The 26287-nt window shown below is 43.7% G+C and overlaps 3 protein-coding genes across 4 annotated transcripts; all 3 read right to left on the reverse strand.

Annotated features, from left to right (window-relative positions):
- Nucleotides 1–578: 578 nt before the first annotated feature.
- On the reverse strand, nucleotides 579–4653 carry LOC120104556. Its single transcript, XM_039115865.1, has 4 exons — nucleotides 4484–4653; nucleotides 3791–4378; nucleotides 2907–3698; nucleotides 579–2622 (listed from the first exon to the last, which is right to left on the reverse strand). Exons 1-4 carry the CDS (start codon nucleotides 4651–4653, stop codon nucleotides 579–581), a joined length of 3594 nt encoding a protein of 1197 aa, XP_038971793.1.
- A 62-nt stretch (nucleotides 4654–4715) lies between these two features.
- LOC103706212 (translation initiation factor IF-2-like) lies at nucleotides 4716–5981 on the reverse strand. The gene has a single exon (XM_008790251.2). The coding sequence runs from the start codon at nucleotides 5979–5981 to the stop codon at nucleotides 4716–4718; it is 1266 nt and encodes a 421-aa protein (XP_008788473.2).
- Nucleotides 5982–7334: 1353 nt separating this feature from the next.
- Nucleotides 7335–25064, reverse strand: LOC103706183 (E3 ubiquitin-protein ligase UPL3-like). Of its 2 annotated transcripts, XR_003385510.2 has the most exons (18): nucleotides 23764–25064; nucleotides 22847–22957; nucleotides 22569–22685; nucleotides 22270–22437; nucleotides 22031–22192; nucleotides 19461–19712; nucleotides 19250–19371; nucleotides 17706–19125; nucleotides 13374–13469; nucleotides 11515–13101; nucleotides 11183–11413; nucleotides 10993–11097; nucleotides 8677–8757; nucleotides 8515–8583; nucleotides 8304–8432; nucleotides 8059–8181; nucleotides 7800–7980; nucleotides 7335–7598 (listed from the first exon to the last, which is right to left on the reverse strand). XR_003385510.2 is itself a non-coding variant. In XM_026804328.2 (17 exons), the coding sequence occupies exons 1-17, from the start codon at nucleotides 24649–24651 to the stop codon at nucleotides 7915–7917; spliced, it is 5727 nt and encodes a 1908-aa protein (XP_026660129.2). In that variant the 5' UTR covers nucleotides 24652–25064; the 3' UTR covers nucleotides 7335–7914. The 2 variants fall into 2 exon arrangements, 1 of the variants encoding a protein (XP_026660129.2); XM_026804328.2 differs by having other exon boundaries at nucleotides 7335–7980.
- Nucleotides 25065–26287: the final 1223 nt, after the last annotated feature.

Consider the following 26287-nt stretch of genomic DNA (forward strand, 5'->3'; position numbering starts at 1 on the left):
AAGTACCCGCTTAGCAAGCTACAACCCGAAGACCTCGCGGATCAAGACATCCTACCGCCCCCCTCCGGGAACCATCATGTCGCGGACTCTGAGACCAGCTAGTCTCACAACGTCAACCATCGTCGGCATCCTGCTCAGCGGTAGCTCCACCAGCCATCTATCCTCCAGAACGTCAATGGACTGCCTATCGCCCACCTCCCATCTGATCGCTGGTAACACCATCTGGGCGAGAGAACAAATCTCCCGCTAAATACAAGAGCAATGACGCCCAGCCCGCATCTCCACTCCGATCGAGTAAGCACTCTAGTGTTGTGCTTCACGATGCTTGTTTAGACGGTATCATCCACTGCCACTTTGGTAGGAGATGGCGTCCGATTCTAGTTAGAGTTGGTCATTGAGAGGTGGCAAAAGGAGAGGGCAAAAAGGAGGATCAGCCCCTTCTATTTCACAAAAAAGTCAAAAAAACATCAATTCCTTCAACCATCCCACCCACAAGCCCCCCTATCCAAAGGTGAAGAAAGAGATGGTTCTTTCGGCTCTTTTTTTTTTTTTTTTTTTGATAAAAGCGGTTACTCATTTCATATAGCTCTAACTTGAGTACAACCTGCTAAATCGCGGGAAAGTAAAAGATGCAAATAAGGGTGAACGTCAGAAGCAGACGTCCAAGTAAAATCCCCAGAATGCCGAGCAACATAAGAGGCGACCCAGTCTGCAGCCCTGTTCGTCTCCCTGAACACATGTCCTAACTGAACATCGCCCAACAACCGCGCCACCCTACGGATCTCCCGAATGAGGGGGTGACCATCCCCAAACCGGTCCGCCCCTCGGAGCCAGTCGATAACCACAGATGAATCTCCCTCAAAGCAGACCCGCTCCACACCAAGTACCTGCCACGCATAGGATATACCCTCCCAGGCAGCCTGCAGCTCTGCCCCAACCACTGTGAGTCCTGGCGTGCGCCGCCCTCCTGCTGCTATCAATCTGCCAAGGTGGTCCCTAATCACAAATCCAACCCCTCCAGCTGCACCATCCACTGACCGACTGCCGTCGAAATTTACTTTGAGATAGTCAAGGGGTGGGGGTACCCAAGAAACAAGGGCAAACCGGGGCGCTGAAGCAGCGTGGAGAGTACCCCAGGTGTCCCTGACTATCCTAGAAGAGAATCGAACGGTAGCCGCTAGGACCTCCCTCGCATATAGCGCTGCTCTATCCACCACCCTCCTCGGGGACACCCTGCTCCCCTCAAATAGGCCGGCATTCCGGTCCAACCAAATATGGTAGGACAAGTATGCTATCAAAATCCCTGCCTCTGTAGATCGGGGACTCTGCGTGGAAGCTCTCAGCATTTGAATCATATCATGCACATAGACTATCGAGTCGGGTAGTAGGACCGGTGACCTCCTCCATATCTCTCTGGCTCTGGGGCACTGCAGAAGAACATGCTCAGTCGTCTCCTCAATATCTGCACACTCCTCACAATACTGAGAGACCACCATGCCACGCCGGGCTAACAAGCTCCTCGTAGGAAGGCAGCCCCAGGCCACCTTCCAGATGAATAACGCCACTCGCGGGTGAATCTGCAACCTCCATATCCAACCACCCTCAATCTGACGAGCGGGCTCCCTACCGATCAATGCACGGAGATCACTGGCACGCACCTGCGTCCGTCCCGTCGGGACCCATACTAGCCTATCGGCCCCCCCACCACCGGGAATCGGAAGAGACAGAACCGACTCCGCCAACTGCTCCCCAAAGACCTCCCGGATCATCTCCTCCCTCCATCGACCCCCCTCTGAGGTCAACAGCTCGCTAACTCTGCAACCAGCTAATCTCGACGAATCCACCATGGTCGGCATGCGACAAATCGGCAACTCGGTCATCCAGCTATCCTCCAGCACATCAATAGACCGGCCGTCCCCTATGGTCCATCTAATCTCTGGAAGCACCACCCCTGCTCTAGTGCAAATCTCCCTCCAGATCGGTGAATGGCGACGACCAGCTCGCACCCCAGTAGCCAAGGCACCATACTTGGCCCTCATCAGTGAGGACCACATAATCTTGGGCTCAAGCACAAATCTAACCGCATGTCTAGCCGCTAGGACCTCCCGCATCGCCACCAGGGACTGCACCCCCAGACCTCCATGGCTAATCGGCTGGCACACAACATCCCACGCCATCAAGTGGACTCCCCCTCTGCCACTGCACCTCCCCCAAATGAAGTTCCTGAATAGCTGCTCAAGGGACCTCAGGACTGTAACTGGAATGAGAGTATTGGAAAGTAGGTAGATGGGAACCGAGGTAAGAACTGATCGAACCAGAGTGATCCTACCCATCATAGAAAGTGTATGCATCTGCCATCCCTCTAGTCTGCGTCTGATACTGAACTCCAGAAATGTACAGTCCCTACGCCGCAGCCGCTGACCGGAGAGCGGGATCCCCAAATATGTCATCATGCCCTCCTGCTCTCCCACCCCCAGGATCTCCACTATAGACCGTCTCTCCGCCACTCTGGTCTTCGGGCTGAAAGTAATAGCTGACTTGGTCAGATTGACCCGTTGTCCCGATGTTGCACAGTAATCCCGCATAATCTGACAAATAACCCGGGCCGTCTGCCGTGACGACCTGGCCAGGAGCAAACAATCATCAGCAAACAACAAGTGGGAGATTGGATGAGCCCTCACCGTCGGCCTATAAACCTCCAACTCCTGAGAGGCCACTGCCCGTCGTAGGGCTCTAAATAATGCATCTGAGCACATAATGAATAATAGGGGAGAAAGGGGGCACCCCTGACGCAACCCCCTGACGACACAAAAAAACAGGACGGCGTCCCGTTTACCAAGATAGCAAAGGACGGGGCACGCACACAACCCATCACCCATCTGATCCAAAGCTCAAGAAATCTGAACCTCTGCAAGGACTGCTGTAAGAAATCCCACCTCACCCTATCATAGGCCCTCTCCATATCAAGTTTGATCCCCATCAAGCTCCTCCTCACCGGAGCCCTACCGAGATCGAACATAAACTCCTGAGCAATAAGCACATTGTCAGATATACTCCGCCCCTCCAAAAAAGCCCCTTGCTCCGGGCTAATAAGCCTGGGAAGAACATCCCTCAATCTGACGGCGAGTATCTTCGCCGTAGCCTTGTACAAGGTCGTACAAAGGCTGATCGGACGAAAGTGACTCGGCTCCGTGGCATCCTGCCGCTTCGGTATCAAGGTGATAAAAGTCCTCTGCCAATCTGCTGCCATCTCTGCTGTGCGAAAAAACTGCTGTATAGCCGCCGTCACATCTCGTCCTACTATCATCCAATATCTCTGAAAAAATAAGGGTGGGAATCCATCCGGCCCTGGAGCCTTGTCCCCCGCGAGGGACCTCACTGCCTCTCTGACCTCCTCCTCCGAAACCGGTCTGATCAGTGCTGCTGTCTCCCCCTCTGACACCCCAACTAAAGGCGAAAGTGTGTCCGCTAGGCTCCCACCTGTAGGCTGCTCTATCCACCTGGCCCTGAAGAAGCTCTCCAAGACCCTCTGAATCACCTCCGGCTCCTCCGACAACTGCCCCTCCTCATCCCTGACAACTCTAATTCTGTTCTGGTGCCTCCTGATAACTGTCGCCTGGTGGAAAAAACTAGTATTTCTGTCCCCCTCCACGATCCATTGTACCCTCAATTTCTGTCTCCAAAATGTCTCCTGCTGTCTAAGGAGACCGTCATGCAGTGTCAATAGTGATCTGAGCTCCCCATCTCCTCATCCGCTAGGCCACCCCTCTGGTCCTCCTGATCCTGTAACCTAGCAATAGCCTCCTCAGACTCCTCAATCTTCCTGAAAATATCTCCCACCTCCTCATGGTTCCACCTCCTCAGCCGTCTCCTCGTCAACTCCAGTCTACGAAACACCCGATACATAGCGTCTCCTCTAACTGGTGCACTCCATGCCTCCCTCACCATCTCCCATGATCTCGGATAACAAAGCCATATTTTCTCAAATCTAAAGGGGGACCGAACTGGAATATAAGTGTCTGTACTCACCAGTAACGGACTATGATCCGACGCGATCCTGGGCAAGTGACTCACTCGGTGATCCGGAAAGCACTGAACCCACCCGGCGGTCGCGCAAGCTCTGTCAAGTCGCTCCCATACTCTAGCCTGGCCCTGCTGATTGTTGCACCATGTAAACCTAGAACCCATGAACCCCAGATCTATCAGCCCATTCGTTGTCAAAAAGTCTTGGAATTCCTTCACCTTCCTCTCATATGAAAAAGGCTTCCCCCCCATCTTCTCCTGAGGATCCGTAATACAGTTGAAGTCACCAGCCACCATCATAGGGTACCCCTGAATAATCAACTGAGACACCTCCTCCCACAATATCCTCCTCTCCCTGAAATCAGTACTGGCATATACTGCGGCAAGCACTCATGAAACTCTACTACCCTCCGAAATCACTATAACCACCTCCTGGGTACATACATGGAACACATCCAACCTGCAAGAACCTTGCGCCCAAGTGACAATGATGCCATCCGACAACCCCTGGGATTCCACTGCATAAAATCCCCATGACCTAGGAACCGCTCTCCTGGCCTTCTGTAGACTCCTTCCAGATAGCCGGGTCTCAAACAACACACATATATCCGGCCTATGCTGCTGCACCATCCTGCGGAAAGCCGGAGCAAAAGAAGGCTTTCCCGCACCATGGCAGTTCCATAAGATGACCTTCATTGGTCACCCAGGAGTCCATCACCCCCTGTCCCGGGGCTGCAATCGTGAAACACCACCTCTTCACTAGCTCTTCCACTCTCCGAGCTCGCAGAATTCACTCCCTTGGCTGCAGCCTTCAACTGAGCCACCATTCGATGGTGATCCCTTCCATCACCGGGTTGTGCCAAATGGCACTCTGAGTCTCCACTGGCATCCATTTTTGCCACAAGACCTTCTGTCAACTCCCCTCTTGCCTCTGTGTTGTCACCACCAACAGGCTTAAGGGAGCTAGATTCGCCCGTGATCTTCTTCCCCATTCCCATCTCAAAGGCCACACCATTTTGCCCCCGTGCCATATGGCACACGCTGTGCTTTGAGGTTTCCCCCACACCGGCTCCATCCTCTACCCCACCACCTGATCCGCCACCTCTTGCCGCTCCGTCATGGCACTCCACCACCAGATCAACGCCGGTGCCGGACGACCCCGCCGCCTCCATCTCGGACAAACCTGCTGCCGCGGGAGGAGCCAGAACCGCACGCCTCCCAGCCTCCTCCGCTCCCCCGGACAGTTGTGGACCGAAGCTGCCGGCCATGTGCACCAGTTCCCTCCGGGGAGGCCGACCTCGTGCCGTCACCAGGGGCGGGGGAGAGCTCTTGGACCTCCGGCAGAAGCTAACCCCCGGCCACCCAGACTCCGCCACGGAGGGCACCATCCCTCCATCAGGGTTGGACGGGCCTCCCCCCGCATGGCCCGTTATCTTGGGTGGGCTCCTCGCTCGTTTCGACGGGCTCGGGCCCGGCCCACCCACGCCCTGCCCACTTCCGAAGCTGGGCCTCCCCGCAGCCTGGCCCAAGTCAATGTTGGCCCGGCTTACAGGACTCTCGCCCAACTCGGCGCCCGACTCGGATCCGGTCGCGGGTTGACTCGGACCGCCTGTGGACACACCCAAAGACACATCCTTCTCCGGCGTCCGCCGGCGAGCCACCTTAGTAGGCTTCTGCCACCCCTCAAGATCCACCGGAGAGGACGATGAGGACGGCGAGGACGGCCCACCCCCCTTCACACTTGGACCGGGATGTGGAGATGTGGGCACAGAGCTCCCTGCCCTGGACTCGTGCACCTCCTTCCTCCGGTTCTTCGCCACCTGCGCCCGTCGGAATCCGATCCGGTTAGTTACCAGCCACGGACCGTAAGCCGGCTCCTCCCCCCCAGATCCATCTCCCTTTCTGGCCTCCTGCCAAAAAGCCTCTGTTACCTCCTTCTCAGCTGCCGATTTCCCCATACCACAGGTCTCTTCCGCCGCCTCCGTCCCCGTCGCCGGACGCGTGAACGTACACTCCGCCTCCGAGTGACCGATCCTCCCACATTTGGAGCATGGAGCCGGCAAGTTTTCATAGATGAAGCCTTACCAAAACTTCACCTCTACCCCTGCCGAGCTTCCCATGACAAAGGTCTCCCGTGTGAGCGGAACAGAGCCATCCAACTCGATCTTTACCCGAGCGAATCCATACCTGCTGCCCTTCTCAGTGAAGCCATCCAAAGCCAGCGGGTTACCGGCCCTCGCCGCAATCCGAAGGATGGTTTTCTTCTTCCAGTAATCCAGTGGTAATCCGGGCAGCCGAAGCCAAGCAACCACTCGCCCAATTCCTCCGGCTCCCGGGATGAAATTGGGCCGCCACCGGTCCATGGCCAACATCTGACCGCCGACCATCCAAGGACCATTCTTTCGGCTCTTTGGATGATGAATTTTGCTTCAAAAATCCCCTGTTCAATACTTTCTGGAACACCTCGGCATTCAGTTCACGAGTTATATTAGTTAGTGTTTCATTTGCTCTTTTCCAAAAGGAGGCCAAACAGGCTTTTATGTTGATCGACATGCACCGTAAACCTATGAGAACTTGGTTGCCTCCTGAGGGCCCTCGTGGCTTCATTCACTCTCTCGAGCGACGGCAAGAGAACACCAGGTGAGTCTCCGTGCATCTCTCATCCACCCAAAGAATGACAAAATCCCTATTATTTGAACTAGGATCAGGATCCTCCGTGAGATATTAAAATATTTCCTAATCTTGGTGAACACGCCAAACATGCATTTGGTGTCCAATCAGTTCCCATGGTCATCCTTCACACTCATCATTTTTCCATCCATACTGTAAATGCCACCATCCTGATTCCAATTGGAGAACCCTGCACGTGAATATAGTTGCCCATTCGCTATAACCACAAAACCCACTAAACCCTCAAAAGGTCGGTATTGTCATCATTCTATATTTTTAACTTCCTATAAATTAGTAAAATAACATAAGGAGATTGATGCTTACGGCTTCCACTATCCCTTGATTTTCTTCGCTTTACAGAAAACAAAAGGGTTTTACCATACACATAATTAGTCTAATCAGTTTTATTAATTTTTTGAAAACAAGAATCAACATAAAGGCAATACCAAAAGAGACCTAAATTTTTTTATTAAAAAAAAGTAGTAAGTAAATCACTGGTTCCCTTTCATTGTTCGTGGTATATCAGTAAAGCGAGATCAAGCCACCACCACCACCAATTAGTCATCCACATGATCGTGCAATAACTTCTCAGCATCCTCCGGACTAACAAAAAATTATATTCTAATTCGCCTTCAGCCCAATAATGCAAAAGGAAGACATTTATTACACCAAATTTCATAACCAAGCAAAACTGAAGAAGGGGAAGAAGATGCTGCAGCACAGCTGAAATCAATTTGAAAGATTAAATTTCTTTTCTTATATTCCTTCCTCAAGACATCAAAAGCTATTTGGCATACTCCAACTTATAAATAAGATGAAACTTTTATCTTTATTTACAAGCAATGGCACAGAGCTCTGCATTCCCTCTTCAAAGCTTCAAATTGCCGGACCAGTATCACATTTAGCTGACAGTGAATAATGTAAGTTATTGTAAGAACAAAAAGGAAAATTCGGCCAGAGCAAGTAACATTTGTTGGGCCACTACGAGGAATGAGCATATACAGGAACCCGAAAAAAAGAAACATGTAACCAACCCCACAAAAGAGAGAATCAGGAAAAAAAAAAGACTTGACAGATGTTGAGATGGAGACTGACCCAGATGTTACCTGTATAAAGGTGCGAGACGAGACTGATGTTGAGCAGAATGGGCAATCTATTTAAAAAGAAGCAGATGAACACCCAGAATGAGGCAGCATCCATCATTGATAGTTGGTCTTTGGCTCATGACAGATCAAATGATCCCTGGCCTTCGCTGATAGCATAAAGCAGTTTCTTGTACATGATTTCCTGCAATGAATGTAACCAACCCTGCAGTCAAGAAGGCAAATCTCAAAACTGAGAAAGTTCCAGAGCAGGGGGAAAAACCTTTGTTGAATAGGGAGGAAGTTTAAGGTAGTTGGCACATGTCATAACACTAGGCAAATCATCATCAGCTGATTCACACACTCCAGTTCCATTCGATGATGTGTTTGTCGTAGTCGAAGAATGCTGTCATTAACCATTTAGTTAGAGCTAATTAAAGCACGAGCATGGGAATGTTGACAGCAATGCATCTAAGCAACACTATGTTAAACATGCTCCCAAAAAAAGGAAGAGAAAAACAACAATACCTTCCTCACGATAGTCAGCTTTGGGTTCAATGCAGCCAGGCCACCAGGTGGAAACCTGGGAGCACCAGTCACAAATTGACAAAAAGCATGCTGCTGCCCCGTCGTGAATTCTGCCATAATCTCGAGCAGCTGAAAGAACAACTGAAACTCATATATACCAGCTGATAAAAATTTTGTGCAGAAAGTCAAATGTTTTAAAGTGAGCACATACATTGATAATTGCTGGGCTTTTTGCAGTGTATCCATGATCAAACTTAATATGTTCCGCCAGTGTTTCAGCCTGCAGCATGTAGTAATGATTATTCATACATTCCCAAGAATGATAGATGTAAAATATCAATATGGCGACAGTAGGTGATAAAAAATATCTTACCACCCACAATTCTCTACGACCACAGATCAGGTAATCAAGCTCGGGCGGAGAAAATATTTGCAGAGACGAGATGTCAAAGACCTGAAAACAATTGTCAATTAAAAAAACATAAGAGTCGTGACATATACAGAATCTCTGACAGAATGCACGACTTGGATCATCAACGGCTTATTTTAATTAAGCAACATAAGAGTCATAACCTCACACATGTTGTGTAGCCTTTTTGTTTGTTTTCTGCTTTCTTGCTTTGTTTTATTTTCACCACTCTAACTAAATTTTTCTTATTTTAAGTAAATCAGAAGTAGAATACCTAAGACATGTTTTCACTTCGAAGTACATAGAGGAAAAAGAAAATTCCTAAAACATTCTCTAAGAAGAATTTCTATGAAGCATTGCAGTCAATTATATAACATGAAGGCACTTTTCCATTGTTTTGCTGCAGTAACATATTAGAAACCTTAACACTTTAACATATGAAATCCCATCTGACCCACTATAACCTCCATTCATAAGCGACAAAAATCATATGTGTTGACACCCAGCAACAACAATCATGGACAATATGTAACAATAACAAAATATTAGGTGTTGAACATGTCAGTCTGGGTTGCCTGGCACAGGCATGCATATGTGCGATACTCCAAAAACTGCAGTGCGCGGTAGCAATAGTGTTGGATTATGACTAAATAGAGAGACAACTGAAAAGAAAAGGCCTTATTTCCATATATATCATTTAAGTGAAGGGAACATTTACTTAAAGATATTTCAGGTAAAATAAGGAACAACCACCATTTCAGTCTGACAAGTAACACCTAAACAGGATAACTTTAGATCCCTTTAATCTTCAAATGGACCTTAATTGAAAAGTCTCAAGCCATTCATTCACCCAGGTGAATCAAATCTCCATTTCTATGTCCCCCATTAAAATTTCATAAATTTGAAGGAAAAACAGATTTACTGGGTGCAGGTCCACATTGACTTTATGGTATATTCACATCTTTAGGTCTGGGTTTACAAGAAAAATCCAACCCACAGTATTTTTTTCCCAATATTAATCAGTCAGAATAATATGATCTCGGCATCCTAATCAACTAATTTTCTGAAATTAAGGTTAAAGTAGTTTGTTACATCATATCCTAAATTCAATCTATTCACTTAGGTGCTTCTGATAAACTTGGGTCTAATCCTTTTGTGTTTGGTCCATGTACTTGGGACTTTTGCCTAATCTGTAATCTAATCCAGGAGTAGCTGAGACAAGTATTATAGACGATACTTTCAGAAATGTGCCTTTTCTTTTGGAGTGTCTCATGTCGCATACATAACAGTGGATGCTAGCTCAGCCAATACAGTTGCTCTTTTTTTTTCTTTTTCATTTTTTGGGACGGCGCGTGAGGGGTGTTTGAAACAAACAAAATAATACAGGGAACTCCAAGTTCAGAAGTTAAAAGAAGTGCATGGAATTGGATCATGGAAAAGTAAGCATTCATTATAATATTATTTAACAAAGTTGTTGCATAAATTTAGTTTTCTACAAGCATCATGTCCTTGAAAGTAGCTTTTATGATCAATAAAGAATGCTTATTTTGTCATAAAACTGACCACTTCTTATAACTACTTGTTCGAGGAGCTTCCTGTGGGACTTTCTTCAGGTCAAGCATGAAAATTAATCACCATATAGGTGCACACAAGGAGCTGCCCAATTGTCTCAAACATGGTTTGGTGTTAAAGACTAATGTTGCCACCTAAGTTGATGAATATTTTGGGACTACGACTTACTTCATGTTGGACCATCTACAGTGACCTTTAATATTGGTATGACTAGTCTTAAAATATCAACCAGACATGGTCAGGCAAATCAGCCCTAAAAAACAGAATCTTCAAACCTGACCAGTTAAAGCTGAACCATAACTGAGCAGCAAAAGTTACCCTACTTAATGATGGATACGATCTCAACTATTTGCTGATTAAAGTGTTCATATTCATTTTCGGTCCTAAAACTACATCCTGCCAACAGCCAACACTTATTATATACTTGTTCATATCATGTAGACTAGCATAAAAATATATAATGATCATGACGAATTTATGATTAAATTAATCAAACATGGATTTTTCCAGTATGGTTTTAGATAGCATATTTGTTAAATTATTACCCTATTGTTATTTTGATGAATATATTCTTTTTTTCAATCATGTAACACGTGTACTGCAATGGGCCTTGACATGACCAAGTTTACCTAAACAAAACAAAAGAAAAGCATGAAATTTAGTGAATGCTGCAAAGCAATTACTGGCAATCCAGAAATTTGGAATTACCTGATTGAACCCCGATCTAAATGCTTCCATCTGCCGCATAATTCCTGTCTTAACAGTTGCATCAACTACCAAGGAGATGTATTCTTCCAAGTTGTCGATATTAACCTGCAAGGGCCATCAGTAATTCAAAAATATTGTAGTGAGATAGTCATGAATTAGGGCAAACAATGCTAAACATTCTGCTTCTTACCAGGATGCCTTCTCCTCCTCCTTTAAGAATGTAATCAGGATAACCAGGAAGTGTAAAATCTAGACACAGATCTTCAACAGGAGCACCACGGATACGCAAGTCAGAAATTGTCTTTTGATCATTACCAGCTGTTGCCTCTAAAAACTGTTTGCGATGAACAAGGATTTTCATTTCTTGCAATATCTTCCCAAACTCAGCGTCAAATGAGATAATGTCATGCACATCAAGTTCCTATTGTGAACCGTAAATTGTCACATATGATACCAAAATAACCAAATGTCACACAAGAAATCAGAAACAAAATCATATACACAGGTACCTCAGTAACTTACCTGTCCCAACATGAGTTTGTAGAATGCAGTTGACAGCGGCAGATCCAAAAGCCGCCCATCCTGTAGAGCTTTTGCCATTACTCGACCAACCAAACGGAAATATTCAACAACCTTAGAGAACTGGCTTCCATCAGAAGCATCTGTATTAGGAGGCCAAGGGCGAGGAAACAAACCAAACGGAGCATGGATAAGATCTCTACTTCCAACAGAAAAATCAGAACTAAGTTTCTTTGCTTCTGAACCATCATCAGTATTTCCATCTTTCATCTCAACTCCATCAATATCCATGGCAGAGTTGTCAGATGTAGAGCTGGACCTCCATAATCCCAATCCAACCTTTTGCAGGTCCTGACTTAAGAGAGTATAGAATTCCAGAGTTGGACCTAATCCAGTGCCAACTTCACCAAAGTATTCGACTTCAAGAACAGCCTTCGTGCTACAATACAAGTCCATAACTTTTAAAGCAGAATCTAAGATACGGTTTCTAGCAACACGAACTTTTTGTCGTTGCAATCTACCAACACGGACCTCTCTTTCACTTGATGAACTATGACTATCAGCACTTTGCTGTTGCTGAAGCCGATGCAAGGCACGGGATAGTCCAAAAGCTGTTGAATAGAAGTACAGCCTCCGTGTTTCAAAAGGAAACAGAAAAGGAGATGCTTTGGTCATTTGGTAACACCATGAAGGAAGACTGCCACTGCACAATGCAAGAGGATCCTGAATTTGCCGAGCAAGTTTAGGGGTTAGCTTGCTACTAATGAACTCTTCAGAAGGAACCTTTGCACCAGCCCTATAGAGTTCATCCAGGCTGGAAATCTTCCCCTCAGCAAAATCCTCAGACACTGTCTGCACTCTTAAGCGAGGAGCTAGCTGATTCAGACCTTCCAGTACTCGCAACAATGCCAAAATGTTGTAAGTAGGATTAGACTTTTCAAGGTCACATGGCAGCTCCCCTTGCAAGATGCTATCAAGAAGGGACATTTGCTGCCACTGAGAGTCGCAACCAGATTTGGAGGAGGAAACAGATTTAGACTTTGAGGTTGAACCTCCATGAGAAGCCCTTTCAACCTGGCTATCAGCCTTTTGGTAAGTTATAGTAAATATATCACTCCAGAACCTGCCTCCATCACTAGGCAGGTCAGATCCATTGAACCTTTCATCATTGTCTTCCTCAAGCACAAGCTGGCGTTGGATAGCCTGATATATGGTCAAATGTTTGCTGAGCTGCTTCCCTCCTGCTGTGAACATCAATTTATTGTAATGGTCCTTTACACTATCACCAGACACCAGCCCATGACGATCTCGACCACCCCTGATACCTCTCCCACTCACAGAAGCAAGCCCAGCCATCGCAGCAGTAGCAAATGACATTGCACTACCCCTTGAACCAAAAGTACTTCCAGTTCGGTATTCAGCAGACCCTGGGCCTCTAACTGAGGTAGTTCTATTACTAGAACCAGATGAAGGTTGTGCTTGGTTGTCACTTGCTGAAGAAGACACTGTAGCATCATCAGCTGGATCTCCTAATTTGACATCATGTACCTTGTCTGGTACACAACCAGGAAGAGAGTCATCTCTCAGGACCTGAAAGAGTAACAAATATCAGCGACCATCACGACATAATTAAATGTGGAATAAGTAAGATCAGAGGGAATTTCTGTCAAAATCCATTTCCATTTAGTCTCAGATAGACACTATTCATATCTTGGAAAACATAAAAATCACCTTTTGGCACCTACATTAGACAAATAGCGGCATGGTAATATGAATCAGCAGTAATAAGAAAAATAGAAGTGCTTAATCAACTGCGTAGAAATTAAAATTTAAAACACAACATATATGGTTAACCAGACAACCTGATCATGATCATCATCTTCATCATCTGAGAAATCATCCTCTTCAATCATCAGAGCATCATCGATCTCAACAGGAGACATGTCCAACTCCTCATCCTGCATAGCATGAACAATGTCATATTAGGTGATGATGATGCACAAACATACAGTGTCTCAAAATAACAGAAACAAAGTGCAACAAAATGACAATGTTTAGTAAATTATAAAGGAATTCCACTATGTACTGAAAACATTCTACTCCTACATAACATTGAGGTTTCTTATTGAATAGAATATAGCTAACAACAACATTAAACTAGCACCAATGCCTGTTCCAGCTCTTCACATGGTATGCATCTTACAGTCACTCAAACCAGATTGAGAAAGGACAGTCTTTCCAATCAAACATGACATTAAAAGCCATATTATTTACAGAATTACTAAAATATTAAGAAATTAGATATGGCCAAATTTCTATTTTTAATTCATCAGACTGCAAAGAGTAGACAACAGCTTAAAGGCCTCTAGGGCACCACAGCAGAGTGGCAACAGACTCGAAGATTTCTCGGGTGGTTATGGAATTCAGATGGTCAGGCGAAGAAATATATTAGTTTATTATAAACAAGACCAGGCTTGACCATGAGAAGGATAAAATCACTAATCAACTAGATAATAGTTTCAGACTCTTACACTGTCTAACAATCAAAGACAGTATTTCAAGTTGACCCAAAAAATTCAAGCAGTACAAAAGGCCAAAAAATACAATGCAGCAGCATGTATATGGGCATCCATCAGAGTGTTTCCAAAGATGATGATGACAAAATGACAACAGCAACGATGACATTGATGATGAAAGAGATGGGGAATGACAACGTGCATAGACATCACAAGCATATCTGCAACAGTGAATGTAGCAGTTATATAGCATGTTTCAGTATGCTAAACAACTAATGAGTATTGCTTGTATAGAATCAATTTATCTCATGGATTAATCAACCTTCTAGGCTTTCTTTTTGTTATCTGGGAACATATTCTGAACAAGATAACCCCTGTTCTAGCTAACCAATCAGCACCTTCAGTTCTCTTCTGATTACAATGAGGAAAGCTTCCGCTTGCTCAAGTCCCAATATTAAAAATATATTCCACAATTTCAAATGTTCTCTTGGGAAGACAACCACTCGAAGCACTCTTTGCCTGACTACTGATAATAAGATTTGTTTTCATTAGTATTTTATTGAACAGAACTCTAGTAATAAGCACACTACCACTGTCATTATAGCATTCTGTAATTGTAGCCGACTGCAATATTAAAAGTTGATCTTTAGAGCCACTGGCTCCACTATGCACGATGCTTGGGTGATTAATTCATAAACTTCACAGCATAAAGTAGAGTTGACAACCCCAACGGTTGTCTACAAGATGATGTATTCATTAAACCACTAGGGCAACAAAGTCTTAGGGAGTATAAACAGACAAACTCCATTTCCAATTATCAATGGCTAAGATTTGGCACCATGGAGGTTTTGGCCAAGCAATGACGGAATCTAAACTTGTCTCACCCATCAACCAACCCCCCACCCCAAAAAAGGAAAAAAATGAACAGCTCCATTTGGGCACAAGTCAAGACACATGACCATCCCCAGCTACCCAATTGGAAAAGAACAAGATAAGTATCTGCTGAAGAACCGACCAGCAGGCAAGACACATTGTAACCGACCAACAGAACACAAATCATAACATCCAAAGTGTAGTCAATTCTCCATCAAATAAAGCTTTAATCAAATAAAGCTTTAACACTGCTGAGTAGGGTAGAATATATGATTAATATTTCCAAAATATGCCCACAATGCCAACTGTCCAAGCAAGAGCAAAGACAAGTCAACCAAAATGAGAACACACTTTTTCTTATTTAGAAACGAAGAAAAGCATTAATTTAAAATCTTCTAAACATAATTTACACCAAGGATTAAGTGGAGAACACCTGCATCAATATTCTCATGTCCAATAATTTAAACCCTACATTGGTGGGCATTTTTCTTAGATAAAGCAAAGGCAAAAGTTAACTAAGCTAAAATGTTATCTCTTCTGCCCAAAACACTCCCAGACTTCCAATCTAATCATGCAAAATAGAACTTGAAACACTGTAATTAAGGGTGGCAAAATCTGACCTGCACCCACCAGCCTGCACGAATCCACATGCAATAAATGGGTTTAGGAGGGGCTTTTCTAAGACGGACTGGTTCCAGCCAACCTAAATCAACCTGATTTAGATTGGTGAGTCTTTGTTTATCTTCCGAACCTGATGGGTTACCAGGCTTGATCCGGTCATGAATCAACCAACACCCAGACCTCACATAGTTGATACTTCTCTAATTTTCTCCATGTGATTCAGTTCAAAAAAAAAAAAAAAAATCAAAAGGTTATAGAGAGTGATGGGTTTGGGATGTGGGTTTGCATTTTTAGCTAATTCCACCCTTAGTTTATGGCTGTCATATATGTCAAATTTCAAATTGTGATTGTGACGGTATATTTGAAGCTATAATTGATTTTGCTGTTTGTCATTTTGCATACCATGTTTGGCTTTCTTTTTCAGTTAAAAATATGACTGATGAGTGAAAACTTAAATGGGTTGGTGGTGGCAGGGCGGATATGGGTTGAGAGTTTTCTGAACCAGATTATAAATAGGCTGAATATGGGTTGAGAGTTTTCTGAACCAGACATGGCTCGAGCTGGCCCGAAGCAAACCAAACCCAACCCGTTGCCACCCCTAAGTGTAATTAATCTTTAGAAATTTTTGAGGAGAAACAAGAGAACAGACACTTGCCAAGATATAATCCAGAAGTGCAGCTTCACAATTTGTGAGATCAGTTTTTGAACCTGGATTAATTACCACAGAAAGAAAAATTGCAATGTATGGAATTGTCATCCAAAAAATAGAATCAGATATTATACCAACAATGATAAAGCATGATTCCTAACATATGCTATTTTTATCTCTTAAATATTTAGATCATTTGGCCAAAAAACCATCATAATTTATACAACCAGTAGTCCCCAAAATAATATTCTCTGCAAATGTTCTCTCTTTTTTTTGACTTTTTTACTTTCAATCATTCTTCTTTTTCTTTTTGTACTTTCATGTATGTTACTCCATGGTCAAAGTTGTAGAAGCTGCATAAATCACCAAACAGGAAATCACTCGGCATACAGAAACTAGATGCCAAAAGTATGTTTTCAAACCTTCATTTAACACTTCAAGGTTCTATGTGCAATAAAAGGGTGAATGAATATATGGAGCCCAAGCAAACAGGCAGTGAGAAACATTAGAGAGGGCAGAAGTTCAAGGAATGATACACCATGTTGGAGATATCAAGATATTATTAGACAGTGAAAACAATAAAGGAAAAGATTAATAAGGAATGGCACATCATATTGGTGAGGTCAGTAAATTGTTAATTGAGAACCAGAAAGGTTGTTTTGGAGAGATCATTATTTTGCTAATTGAGAATCAGAATGGTTGTCAATGCTAAGGTACAAGGTACAGTGATGAACTCCAAAAAATTGTGTTTGTCAGCATCGTCATTACATTTGAATATCATTGCACCCGCATATATACAGAATAACAGATATTGAAGTTTATATATGTGATGTTCATATTAGTAAATTAGATATGGTTGGTTCTTAATGGAAATACAAATAATCAAGATGGTTGTCAAACATGAATAGATATTCAAATGACAGTCCCAACTGCCTAGTTAATCCTCAATGCAGCTCAGCTAGCTCAGGGGTGCCCAAGCATCCCAACAATATATAGCATCTAAGAGAGGTATGTTTGAAAAATATTTTCGGTCAAGACAAGTATTAGATGAGTTGGTTGGGCAGTTAATTTCTATTATCTTAGTAACAATTTAGCATTTTGCTAATTCTTGATGAGCAACAAACCCCCATGATGTATGGAAGGGTCAAAAGAGAGAGTAAAAGCAACATTAGAAAGAAGTCTAGTGTTGAGAAGACTCAACTACTAATGTAGGATAGAGTGTGTCTAACTCGAAAAGCATGGTATAAGAGGGCCTTAATGTAGGTTTTCTGGAGCATGACTAGACAGCCACGATCGCTTGATCGTCAAGAAAAAAAATTTGATCAAAATAAGTGGGGTGTGACCATCACCATTTTTCCATTGGAAAAGAAAACTGCAGAAGTTCATGTTGTTTTCCTGTTATTGGATGAACCAGTACCTAGAACCAAGTTTATCAACTAACCCAAAAATCCTACGTATACTAAGATAAATATTGAGGCAAAGAAAGAGCATCATGTCAATAATTAAGAACCAGAATTTCGATAGCATAAACAAACCTCAGAGCTAGATTCGCCATGTGCTGGTTTCGTCTCTGAGTCTTTCTCTGAACCTGCTCTTCTGCGTGCAGCATTTCTTGTTTGTGGTCCTCTTGCCTCATCAGCAGTAGATTTCAAAACAGCTTTACCCTTTCCTTTTGAAGAATTTGCTGAACCCTCATGAGAGTCCTTTCTAGCAGTACCTCCAATTGTTACCAATGACCTAGATCTGGTTGAAGGGCGACGGCCTGTTGGAGTTGGCATGGATGGTGATGATGCTGCAGTAGCTGCAACTCCAGAGTCAGAGTTGCCTGCTGCCACTGATGACTTCTGTCCAGACTCACTCCGCTGTACTCTTGGCCAAAGGAACTCTTCAACAGATGCTAGCCTTGCAAGTGGATCAATAAGTACAATATTTGATGAATAATCGCGAAGAGATTTTTCACCTTGTGCTCGGCATAGACGTAATTTGAGAGGCTGAGATAGTGCGCTAAGACCCGAGGAAAGGCGTGCACTTCCACTACTGGATGACCTTGATGAATGGCTCAGTACAACTGGAAAACGTTCTAAAGATGACAAAGCATGTTGAAGCTTTTGAACCAACACCGTCATGGGAGTTTCAGTCCCTTCCTTAATGTCAAGAGGAAGTGCAATTGAAATAAATGACTTGTATCGTCTGAGTGCTTGCTGGCGAAGTTTAGGCACATTAGGTTCTGAAATTCTCTCCTTTCCAAATGTTCCACACGATAAATAATTTAGCAGTGCCAAAACAACTCCGCTGCCAATAAACTCAAATGTGGATACACCATCTCCTTTAGTTAGTTCAGCCAGCATTTCTGCTATTACCCCATCCAGTTGTTCCTCGGTACTAGCTGAGATATCAAAGGAACAAACAACAGAAGCCTTAGATTTACCTTTAGCTTTTGTCCTGACATTTTCAATACTCGCATTCAACTTTGAGCAAAGATTTTTCAAATGAAGAAGATCATCACTAACTCCAACTTCTGCTGCCCCAGGATCAGCGGGAAAATACTTATCCTTGAAAGACTTGGCATACGAACTGACTGAAGCACGAAGACTAGAATTCGCAGTTGGGACTTCTACCAATGTTGGAGGAGAGCCAATATGTCCTGGTACATAACCTTTTGACTCATCGAACGAGCTGCTTTCCGTACTTAAGCTACTATTACGCCGTCGATAACGCCGAGAACGTGACGACATCCCTGGTAAAGAATCAGTATCCTTTTCGGAGATGGATGTTTGAGAAGGAACAGTATCTGAGGAACCTGAGCATATCAGCGCATCCACAGCATGAACAACCCCTTCTCTCACAAACATCTTGGTAAATGTTCCAGGAAGCTTGTCCATTAGTATTTCTGCTATCTGAAGAGCAGGGATCAAGATCTGGGGATCCTTCCAAGCTAATATACCCGCTAAGAAGCTGCACATCAGAAGTACGATGAAACAGTTATTAGACGACAAGTACAAAGTGCTCAATCTTTTTTCCCTGCAAGAATCTCCATGAAGCTAACTACATATTATATACAATATATGCACAATAGTACCTGGAAATGTTTGTCAGAGAAAGCAAAGCCTGAATCATATCAGCGGAACTGAAATACATCAACTTCCCAATAACAGAAAGACACTTGTGACGAACTTGACCATTTACACTGGAACTATATACCTGCTCGACAAATAAAGCAGATGTTAAAATGTATGAAGAAAAAAAGTGAGTTTGGGCGCAGGGGGGAGGGGGGCACTTAAACCGAGAACCTGTGTCAAAACAGGAAGTAGGTCCTTTCCAAACTGTTGGAGAAGTTCGGGTTGGTCATGCAATAATTTTTCACGAGATGAAACTTCATTTTTTGCTCCATCAGTCTCCTCCTGCTTGTTGTGTGAAGAGGAAGCAGGAGATTTCTTTGCAGCTGATCCTTTAACAAGAACATTGTAGCATATTGGGAGAGAAATGGTTCCTTGAGGCAAAGGAGGAAGGAGCTCATCCGCAAGGTTGACAATCTCATAAATCTAAATAACAATAAAAGAAATTAGTTGCATGCTCTAAACATCGCAAAGAGAAGTCCAATATGACCTCCATATTGGCAAAAAAAAAAAAAAATTAAGTTTCATCCAAGCTGTAAAATCTTACTGAGACCCAGGTCTTAAACCATTTATGGAAGGAAAAGACTTCATGCAAGTGATACAAAGATGAATTAAGATAGCATAATCACAGAACGAAAGGCATGTAACTTGTTTACCATGACACCAATGTCCGTTCCTTACCATCATTCAGTAAACAAATGAAACAAGGTTCTTTTTGTGAAGGTGGAAAGCTGATAACCAAATAGTAGTGTCAAAATAAATACTCCTATAGTTCAAAGCTGGATAACAAAAGAAGGAAACATAATTTAAAAAAATACTTCCATATGCATTAATCAACCATGCAGAAGACTTCCAATGACACTTCATTCATAGAAGACAATCCACATCCCATCATCTACAACTTCAGTGAGCGACCCAGCCAGAGAAAATATTACTATGTCTGGTATTACAGAATGCAAGCATTAATGCATAACAAATGTACATGTGCTAGTTAGATTCATTTTTGTTAAGAAATGTGAGTTATGACAGATCTATAAATAATTCAGACCTAAAAAATACAAACAAAGGATATAAGAGAGCTACTATCAGACCATAAGGATATAGCTACATATGTTAGTCAACCTGCACAGCAAGTATCTTACAACTGGAGAGCAAAAGTCATCAGCTATCTCACGAGCCTTTCACATAAAAGCTGACTATGATTCGATTTCTTAATCTTATATATATATCATTGTTGCCATACCAAACATCTAGAACAATGTCCGACAGATACCTAATAACATAAGGTTCAAGTTTAATCAGGTCAAAAAAAATTTCTACTTTGACGCATATTAGTTTTATCATAGGTTAGCCACAGTTTATATTGACTTATCTTTTCATTATTGTTTTTAGATAACTATGCCACAATTCAAGGGGGGAAAAGATGGCAAGAGTAGATAATCTAGCATTGGGAACTTCCATTAGCTGGGGGAGCCCCTCATCCGTGCCCCTCCCCAGCCCTCTGCAACCCTCCAACAGCCTCTACTGGCACTCCGCCACCCTCCATCTCTCTCCCTCCGTCTTCCTCTCCCTCACCCTTTCTCGCTCTCTCTTTTCCTCTCTTTTCTTCTCCCTCTCCCCCTCCATCGGTTTCTCATTTTGAATGCCGGAACCATCCTAGTCCACTGCCGATATGGCTCGGTACACTTGAATACGAGCCGAACCGCGCGGTTCGGGATGGTACCGCATTTCTTGGAGTGTTACTTATCTCTCAAAAGAAACATGATCAAAGGTCGTGCAACAAGCAATTCAATCAAATTACAAATAATCAAAATAAAGTTGGAAGGTGATAATTAAATAAGAATTATTTAAAACTTGTAATTTGCAAGCCATGACGAAGCAAAGGAATCTATGAACCATCAGAAGGGGAGAAAAAAGGGGGTAAAGCATGGTGGAAACCCACCTGCCTAACATTCCTAAGCCCTTGATAAAACCACCTAATAGCTGAACTCCCCCAATAGATAGTCTAAACACGACACACTTGTGTTGCCCATCCTTAGGCAAGTTGCTTTGATGCCTGCTTGGCAGCAAGCCAACATAAAATGGCCACTAACGCAATTGGATACTTGGTGAGGCAAGTAGTGGGCCATATAACCTTATTTTGAAAGTCATTTTCAAGCAATAAGATACTATTGGGCTTCTAACACTTTTAATATGTCAGAAGGAAGACAATTGATGAAGTGAAGCTAGACTTGTCAAGGGAAATGCCCCTTCATGACACTAGATCTTGTTGTGCAAGATCCAAAATATATTCAATAATTAGGTGTTTAAAGGAAGCGACTATTTCAACCCTGTACACTTTATTGATGGCATCAAATGATATCACTTACTCTAATGCCCAGCGCAACACAAGTAAAGGTGGACCATTTATCCAAAAAGGGGTGGTAACCATAAAGTGGCTTGCCAAATAGTCAGCCTTATTAAATAATACATAGATCACAATTACTTTACTATCTAAAATAATATCAATCCATCTACACATTATTTTATAATACATTAGTCGCCATTTATATTAGCCATGATTTTAATATACATCAACGTGATTTTACTTAAAGTATAATAATATTCTAAAAAGAACATATCGTAGTACTCTAAAGAAACCAGTAAAATATAATAATATTCTAAAAAGAACATATCATAGTACTCTAAAGAAACCAGCCAGCTCACAAAGACAACACAACAAAAGTAAGAGACACATAAGATACTTGTTCTGCAGGCCTCGTTAAAGCAGGAGAAACGGAAACACCAGCAACCAGACCAGAACTTGAAAGAACATCTTTAAGTGTGCCACTGATTCCAAGAAGGAGAAGAGTTTTAGCTCCTAACGGAGATCCGCTTGCACATGTTGAGAGAAGGCGAATCAAACCCTGAAATGAACATTTCAAAATAGGCTTGAGCAAAACAAATCTATATTAGTGAATTAACAGCCTCATAATGCTCATACCGTGTATGTCGATGTGCTCAGAGAAGCCTGTCCTCCTGAATTACTAACAGATATAAGTCCAGCAGCTTGTTCAACCAATCCATGATTACATAACTCATCCAGTTTCTCAGGGCTTGAGGCAAATGCTTCTGCAATACGTGTCAAACAAACAGAGGCATGTTCTAACACCTGCCATTAAAATTAGCAGTGAGCAAAAGATGGACAAATGAAGTTGTTAAAATTTCAATAAAAGTTAAGCAATCAGTTTAACCAGACAATATATAATTCACAAGTCATAGGCTACAGAACATCTGATTTACCTTTGAATCATGATGGCTAAGAAGGTTTGTGAGCAAAGGAACTGCTTCCATTACAAAGTCAGCTGCATCTGATGGGAGCTTCTTACACATATTCGAGGCTGTAGACAATGCCACTCTCTGGAAAAAAAAAATTGACAACTAATGTGAACATAATATGCAAAAAAAAAGGAGCTAAAGAAAAGAAGGAGAAATTTGCTTCTCAAGAAGCAAAACAAACATCCAATAACCATTAAAAGTAAAAAATCAACAAGAATGTATACTTAGAAACTATATAATACCTGGACTCCTGTGGAGAAGAAGTCAAGGTAAGACAGCACCGCCATAAGCGCACCAGCACGCAAACAAGCAGTAGGGTGTTCTTGCGATATCTTCTTGAGAGCTTGCAAAGACTGAGAGATACATGAGTAAAACAAATAATGAGATCCAGATTGGTAGATGCAATCCATGGAGCGCGCGCGCACACATGCACGCACATATGTATATATAGTGAGAAAAAAAAAGATGTCATGCATACATGTTATATGAAGAATTTGAGATACAAGAAAGGATTTAAAACTTTCTTGGAGCCACTATCTCAATACATACTAAAAAACTCACCCTACCTGTGTAATACAGTGCCTAAATAAAATAATGTTTACTACATATACCAGTCGCTGAAATTCCTACAGAAATCAATGCCCAAACTGCTAGCCATGCATGCTGCACTGAGTCTGGTAGGCAAACAACATTATAAAATCCAGAAAGAGACCCTATTTTAAATCCAGATAGAGATTCTGATAATGAAATAGAGCTTATGAGCGGACAGTAGTAGTTGACATGGGACAAGAAGACAGGTCGATTGCTCTAGGCCTGATTGTACCAGTCGAGAGGATATCAGTCATGTTTTGAAGTGTCAATTATAGAACATGATTGCATTCAAACCAATAAATCAACATATAAAGTTAAAGGTCCTAAGGCAGCAATAGTGAGCATAGCAAAAAGCAGATGGGTGGACCGCACGGTGTCATCTTGCACCTCATCCACGCAGTGTCCATGTTTGTGGTGTCAGTCCTCAAAACATGAAAGCTTTCGACCAAATCAAACAACAAATAAAGCCTGAGGTCCTAAGCATTCAATGTACATTTCAGAGAGCAACCTACACCGATTTGTGCAAAGCAAATATGAACGAAGTAAAGGAGAAAAGGAAAGAGCATACTTGCTCTGCCAGGTCCATGTACTCAATCGTGAGAAGCCGGGCACAGAAACACGGCACTGCACCATAATGCACCACCGCAGAACAAGAAGACGGCAAAACATCGCAGAGGTGGGTGAGGGCCCTCGCAGCAAGCAGCATGATGTCGGGGTTGCTCTCATGGTTGAGCAGGCCCACAAGGACTGGCACAAACGAGTCTACCGAGAAGGATCCCAGGGAATCCTCAGTCCCAATAGACAGCATATCACAAAGCTGGGTCAGCGCCTCCACCTGCCGCCCTTCCTCGCCATCAGCTCTCAGCCCTGAAAGGATCTTCTTGAGCCGCCCGCTCTGGTGCGAGGAAGACGAGGCCGACCCAGCAGAGGACGGCAAGAGATCGTCGAGCCCAGCACCCAGCTTGCGGAGAAGCCCCTGAAGGGCACTGCTGGCCGATGTCAGATTCTGGTGGAGGATACCCACGCCACCCTCGCTATCGTTGTCATCATCGGCTCCCCCACCATCGAAGCTCATCCCCAAGATCCGTTCAGCATCCCTATCCCTATCCCTAGACCTGGAAGCCTCCGGCTCTCGCTCCTTCCCCTTGTCGGAGGACTCCCGGTCGCGCTCCGCCGGGGGCTGGTGATTCTTGCCGGAGCTGCTGCGGCGGCGGGCGGCGGTGTCGCTGGCGGATGAGTCCATGGGGGCAGGGGCGGCGGCGGCGACGGAGGAGGAGGGAGGGTTCTGGTTGCGGCGGGAGCGAGTGGAGGCAGCCGGAGGGAGGGCGGTGGGATTGGACAAGGTGGAGGCGGAGGCGGCGGAGGTGCGGGAGCGTTTAGAGGCGCGGGTGGTGGGGGCCTGAGAAGAGGGCGCTGATGAGGAGGCCTCCGCCCGCTTCCTTCTCCGCGTTTCCATACAAAGACACAAACCCCTCCTCGCCCAAGGCGGCGGTGGCGGCGATCAGGCGTCGGCCCCGATCATCTCCTAACGATCGGCGGGCAAAACCCTAGCTTCGCGCCGACGCAAGGATCAAGAAAGCCGGATTGATCGAGAGCGTGCCAGGTTCCGGATCGATCTCGATGGATCGCTCTAGGGTTTTCGGATTGGGGAGGAGAGGGCGATCGGAGTTCTTGGAATTCGGGGTTGAGGGGAGAGGAGAGAGAGGGATTTTGTTGAGAAGAGGCGGAGATCGGGGGTGATTTGATTTAGATACGGTAGGAGGTCCGGTGATTAAATGGAGGGGATGGGAGGTTTCGCAGCGCTGAGGGGCATTGGGGTGTGTGGAGGCTTCCTCTCGAGAAGAAGGGCTGCTTTTGGGGCAGAACATATGCCCTTATGGTTTGCTTATATAGACGAGTGGGCGGCGTCCTCTTCGGCTCGGTTGGGCCTTCTTAACAGCAAGCCTCAGTTTTGGCTCGGTCATTGCCCTTGGGTTTCTTCTATCGTCGGGGATTCTATCCGTTGCATTGGGTCGAACAAAGGGACGCACGTCGCGCGTGCGCATGTGTGGACCTCGGATTAATTGCGCCTGTGCACGTGTGGAGATTAAAATATTTTTTAAAAATAATTGGCTGCTCACTCAGATCTCGCATTAACACATGTAGCTATATCACTAGTAAGAAAACTACATAAAGAAAAAGAAATAGAGATCTGCTAGATCTAGATGAATTCTTCCGAATGATGGGCAACAAATGAGTGACCCAATCAGCAATTTTGTTCGTCTTCCAAAATACATGCCTAATCTGAAAAGCACGACACTCCCGCAACATTCGTTGTGTGTCGCCTAGGAGCGGGTGCTCTACCTCTCCCGCCCCTTCTCCAGTAAGCGCTCAACCAAAGAAGCTAAGTCTCCCTCCAAAATGATATATCCGGTCTCGAACACATGTCTGGCCTACAAAGAAAATTTTTCTTAAAAAGCACATGAGTAGCAGCCGGAGATTAGCCCACCTTGATCCCTAAAAATATTGAAAAAAACGAAGAATAAGCGGTCTTTTGTGCCTCTCCTTACATGTTAGAAGGGGATTAAATGAAATGAAAATCTTTCTAACTTGTATGCCCTACTCATACCCACCAATACAGATAAAATAACAATTTTAACTAATTTATTTCAAGATCAAAACAAATATATTTAAAATTTATAAATTATTCCATCCTCTTGCTTGTATGGAGTGAAAAAAGGTTTCAAATCTGCCAACATATTTACTCCAAGAAAATCTACTTTGTAACCAGATACGGTATCTATTAATAAACTAAAATTAATACTAGCTCTAGATTTCTTTTCTTTTCTTTCTGAGCTTCATGCTTTGATCGATATTATCATGGAAATAGCTAATTTAAAAAATTTGTAATCTTCTATCATATTGCAAAATAAATCCATAAAATACCAAAATTCAAAGGAGCTACGTACTCAACTAAACCTTGTTCCATGGGTTTCTTACCCCAATGCGTTTCTAAAAGGACTTCTTGAATTCTCCAATTCCACCAATCCTCGATAAACTACAATTATAGTAATCATAATTACTATACGTAAAACAGAGAGAGAAAAAAAAAT

Source organism: Phoenix dactylifera, chromosome 2 (assembly GCF_009389715.1).
Source record: "Phoenix dactylifera cultivar Barhee BC4 chromosome 2, palm_55x_up_171113_PBpolish2nd_filt_p, whole genome shotgun sequence".
Taxonomy (NCBI): Eukaryota; Viridiplantae; Streptophyta; class Magnoliopsida; order Arecales; family Arecaceae; genus Phoenix; species Phoenix dactylifera.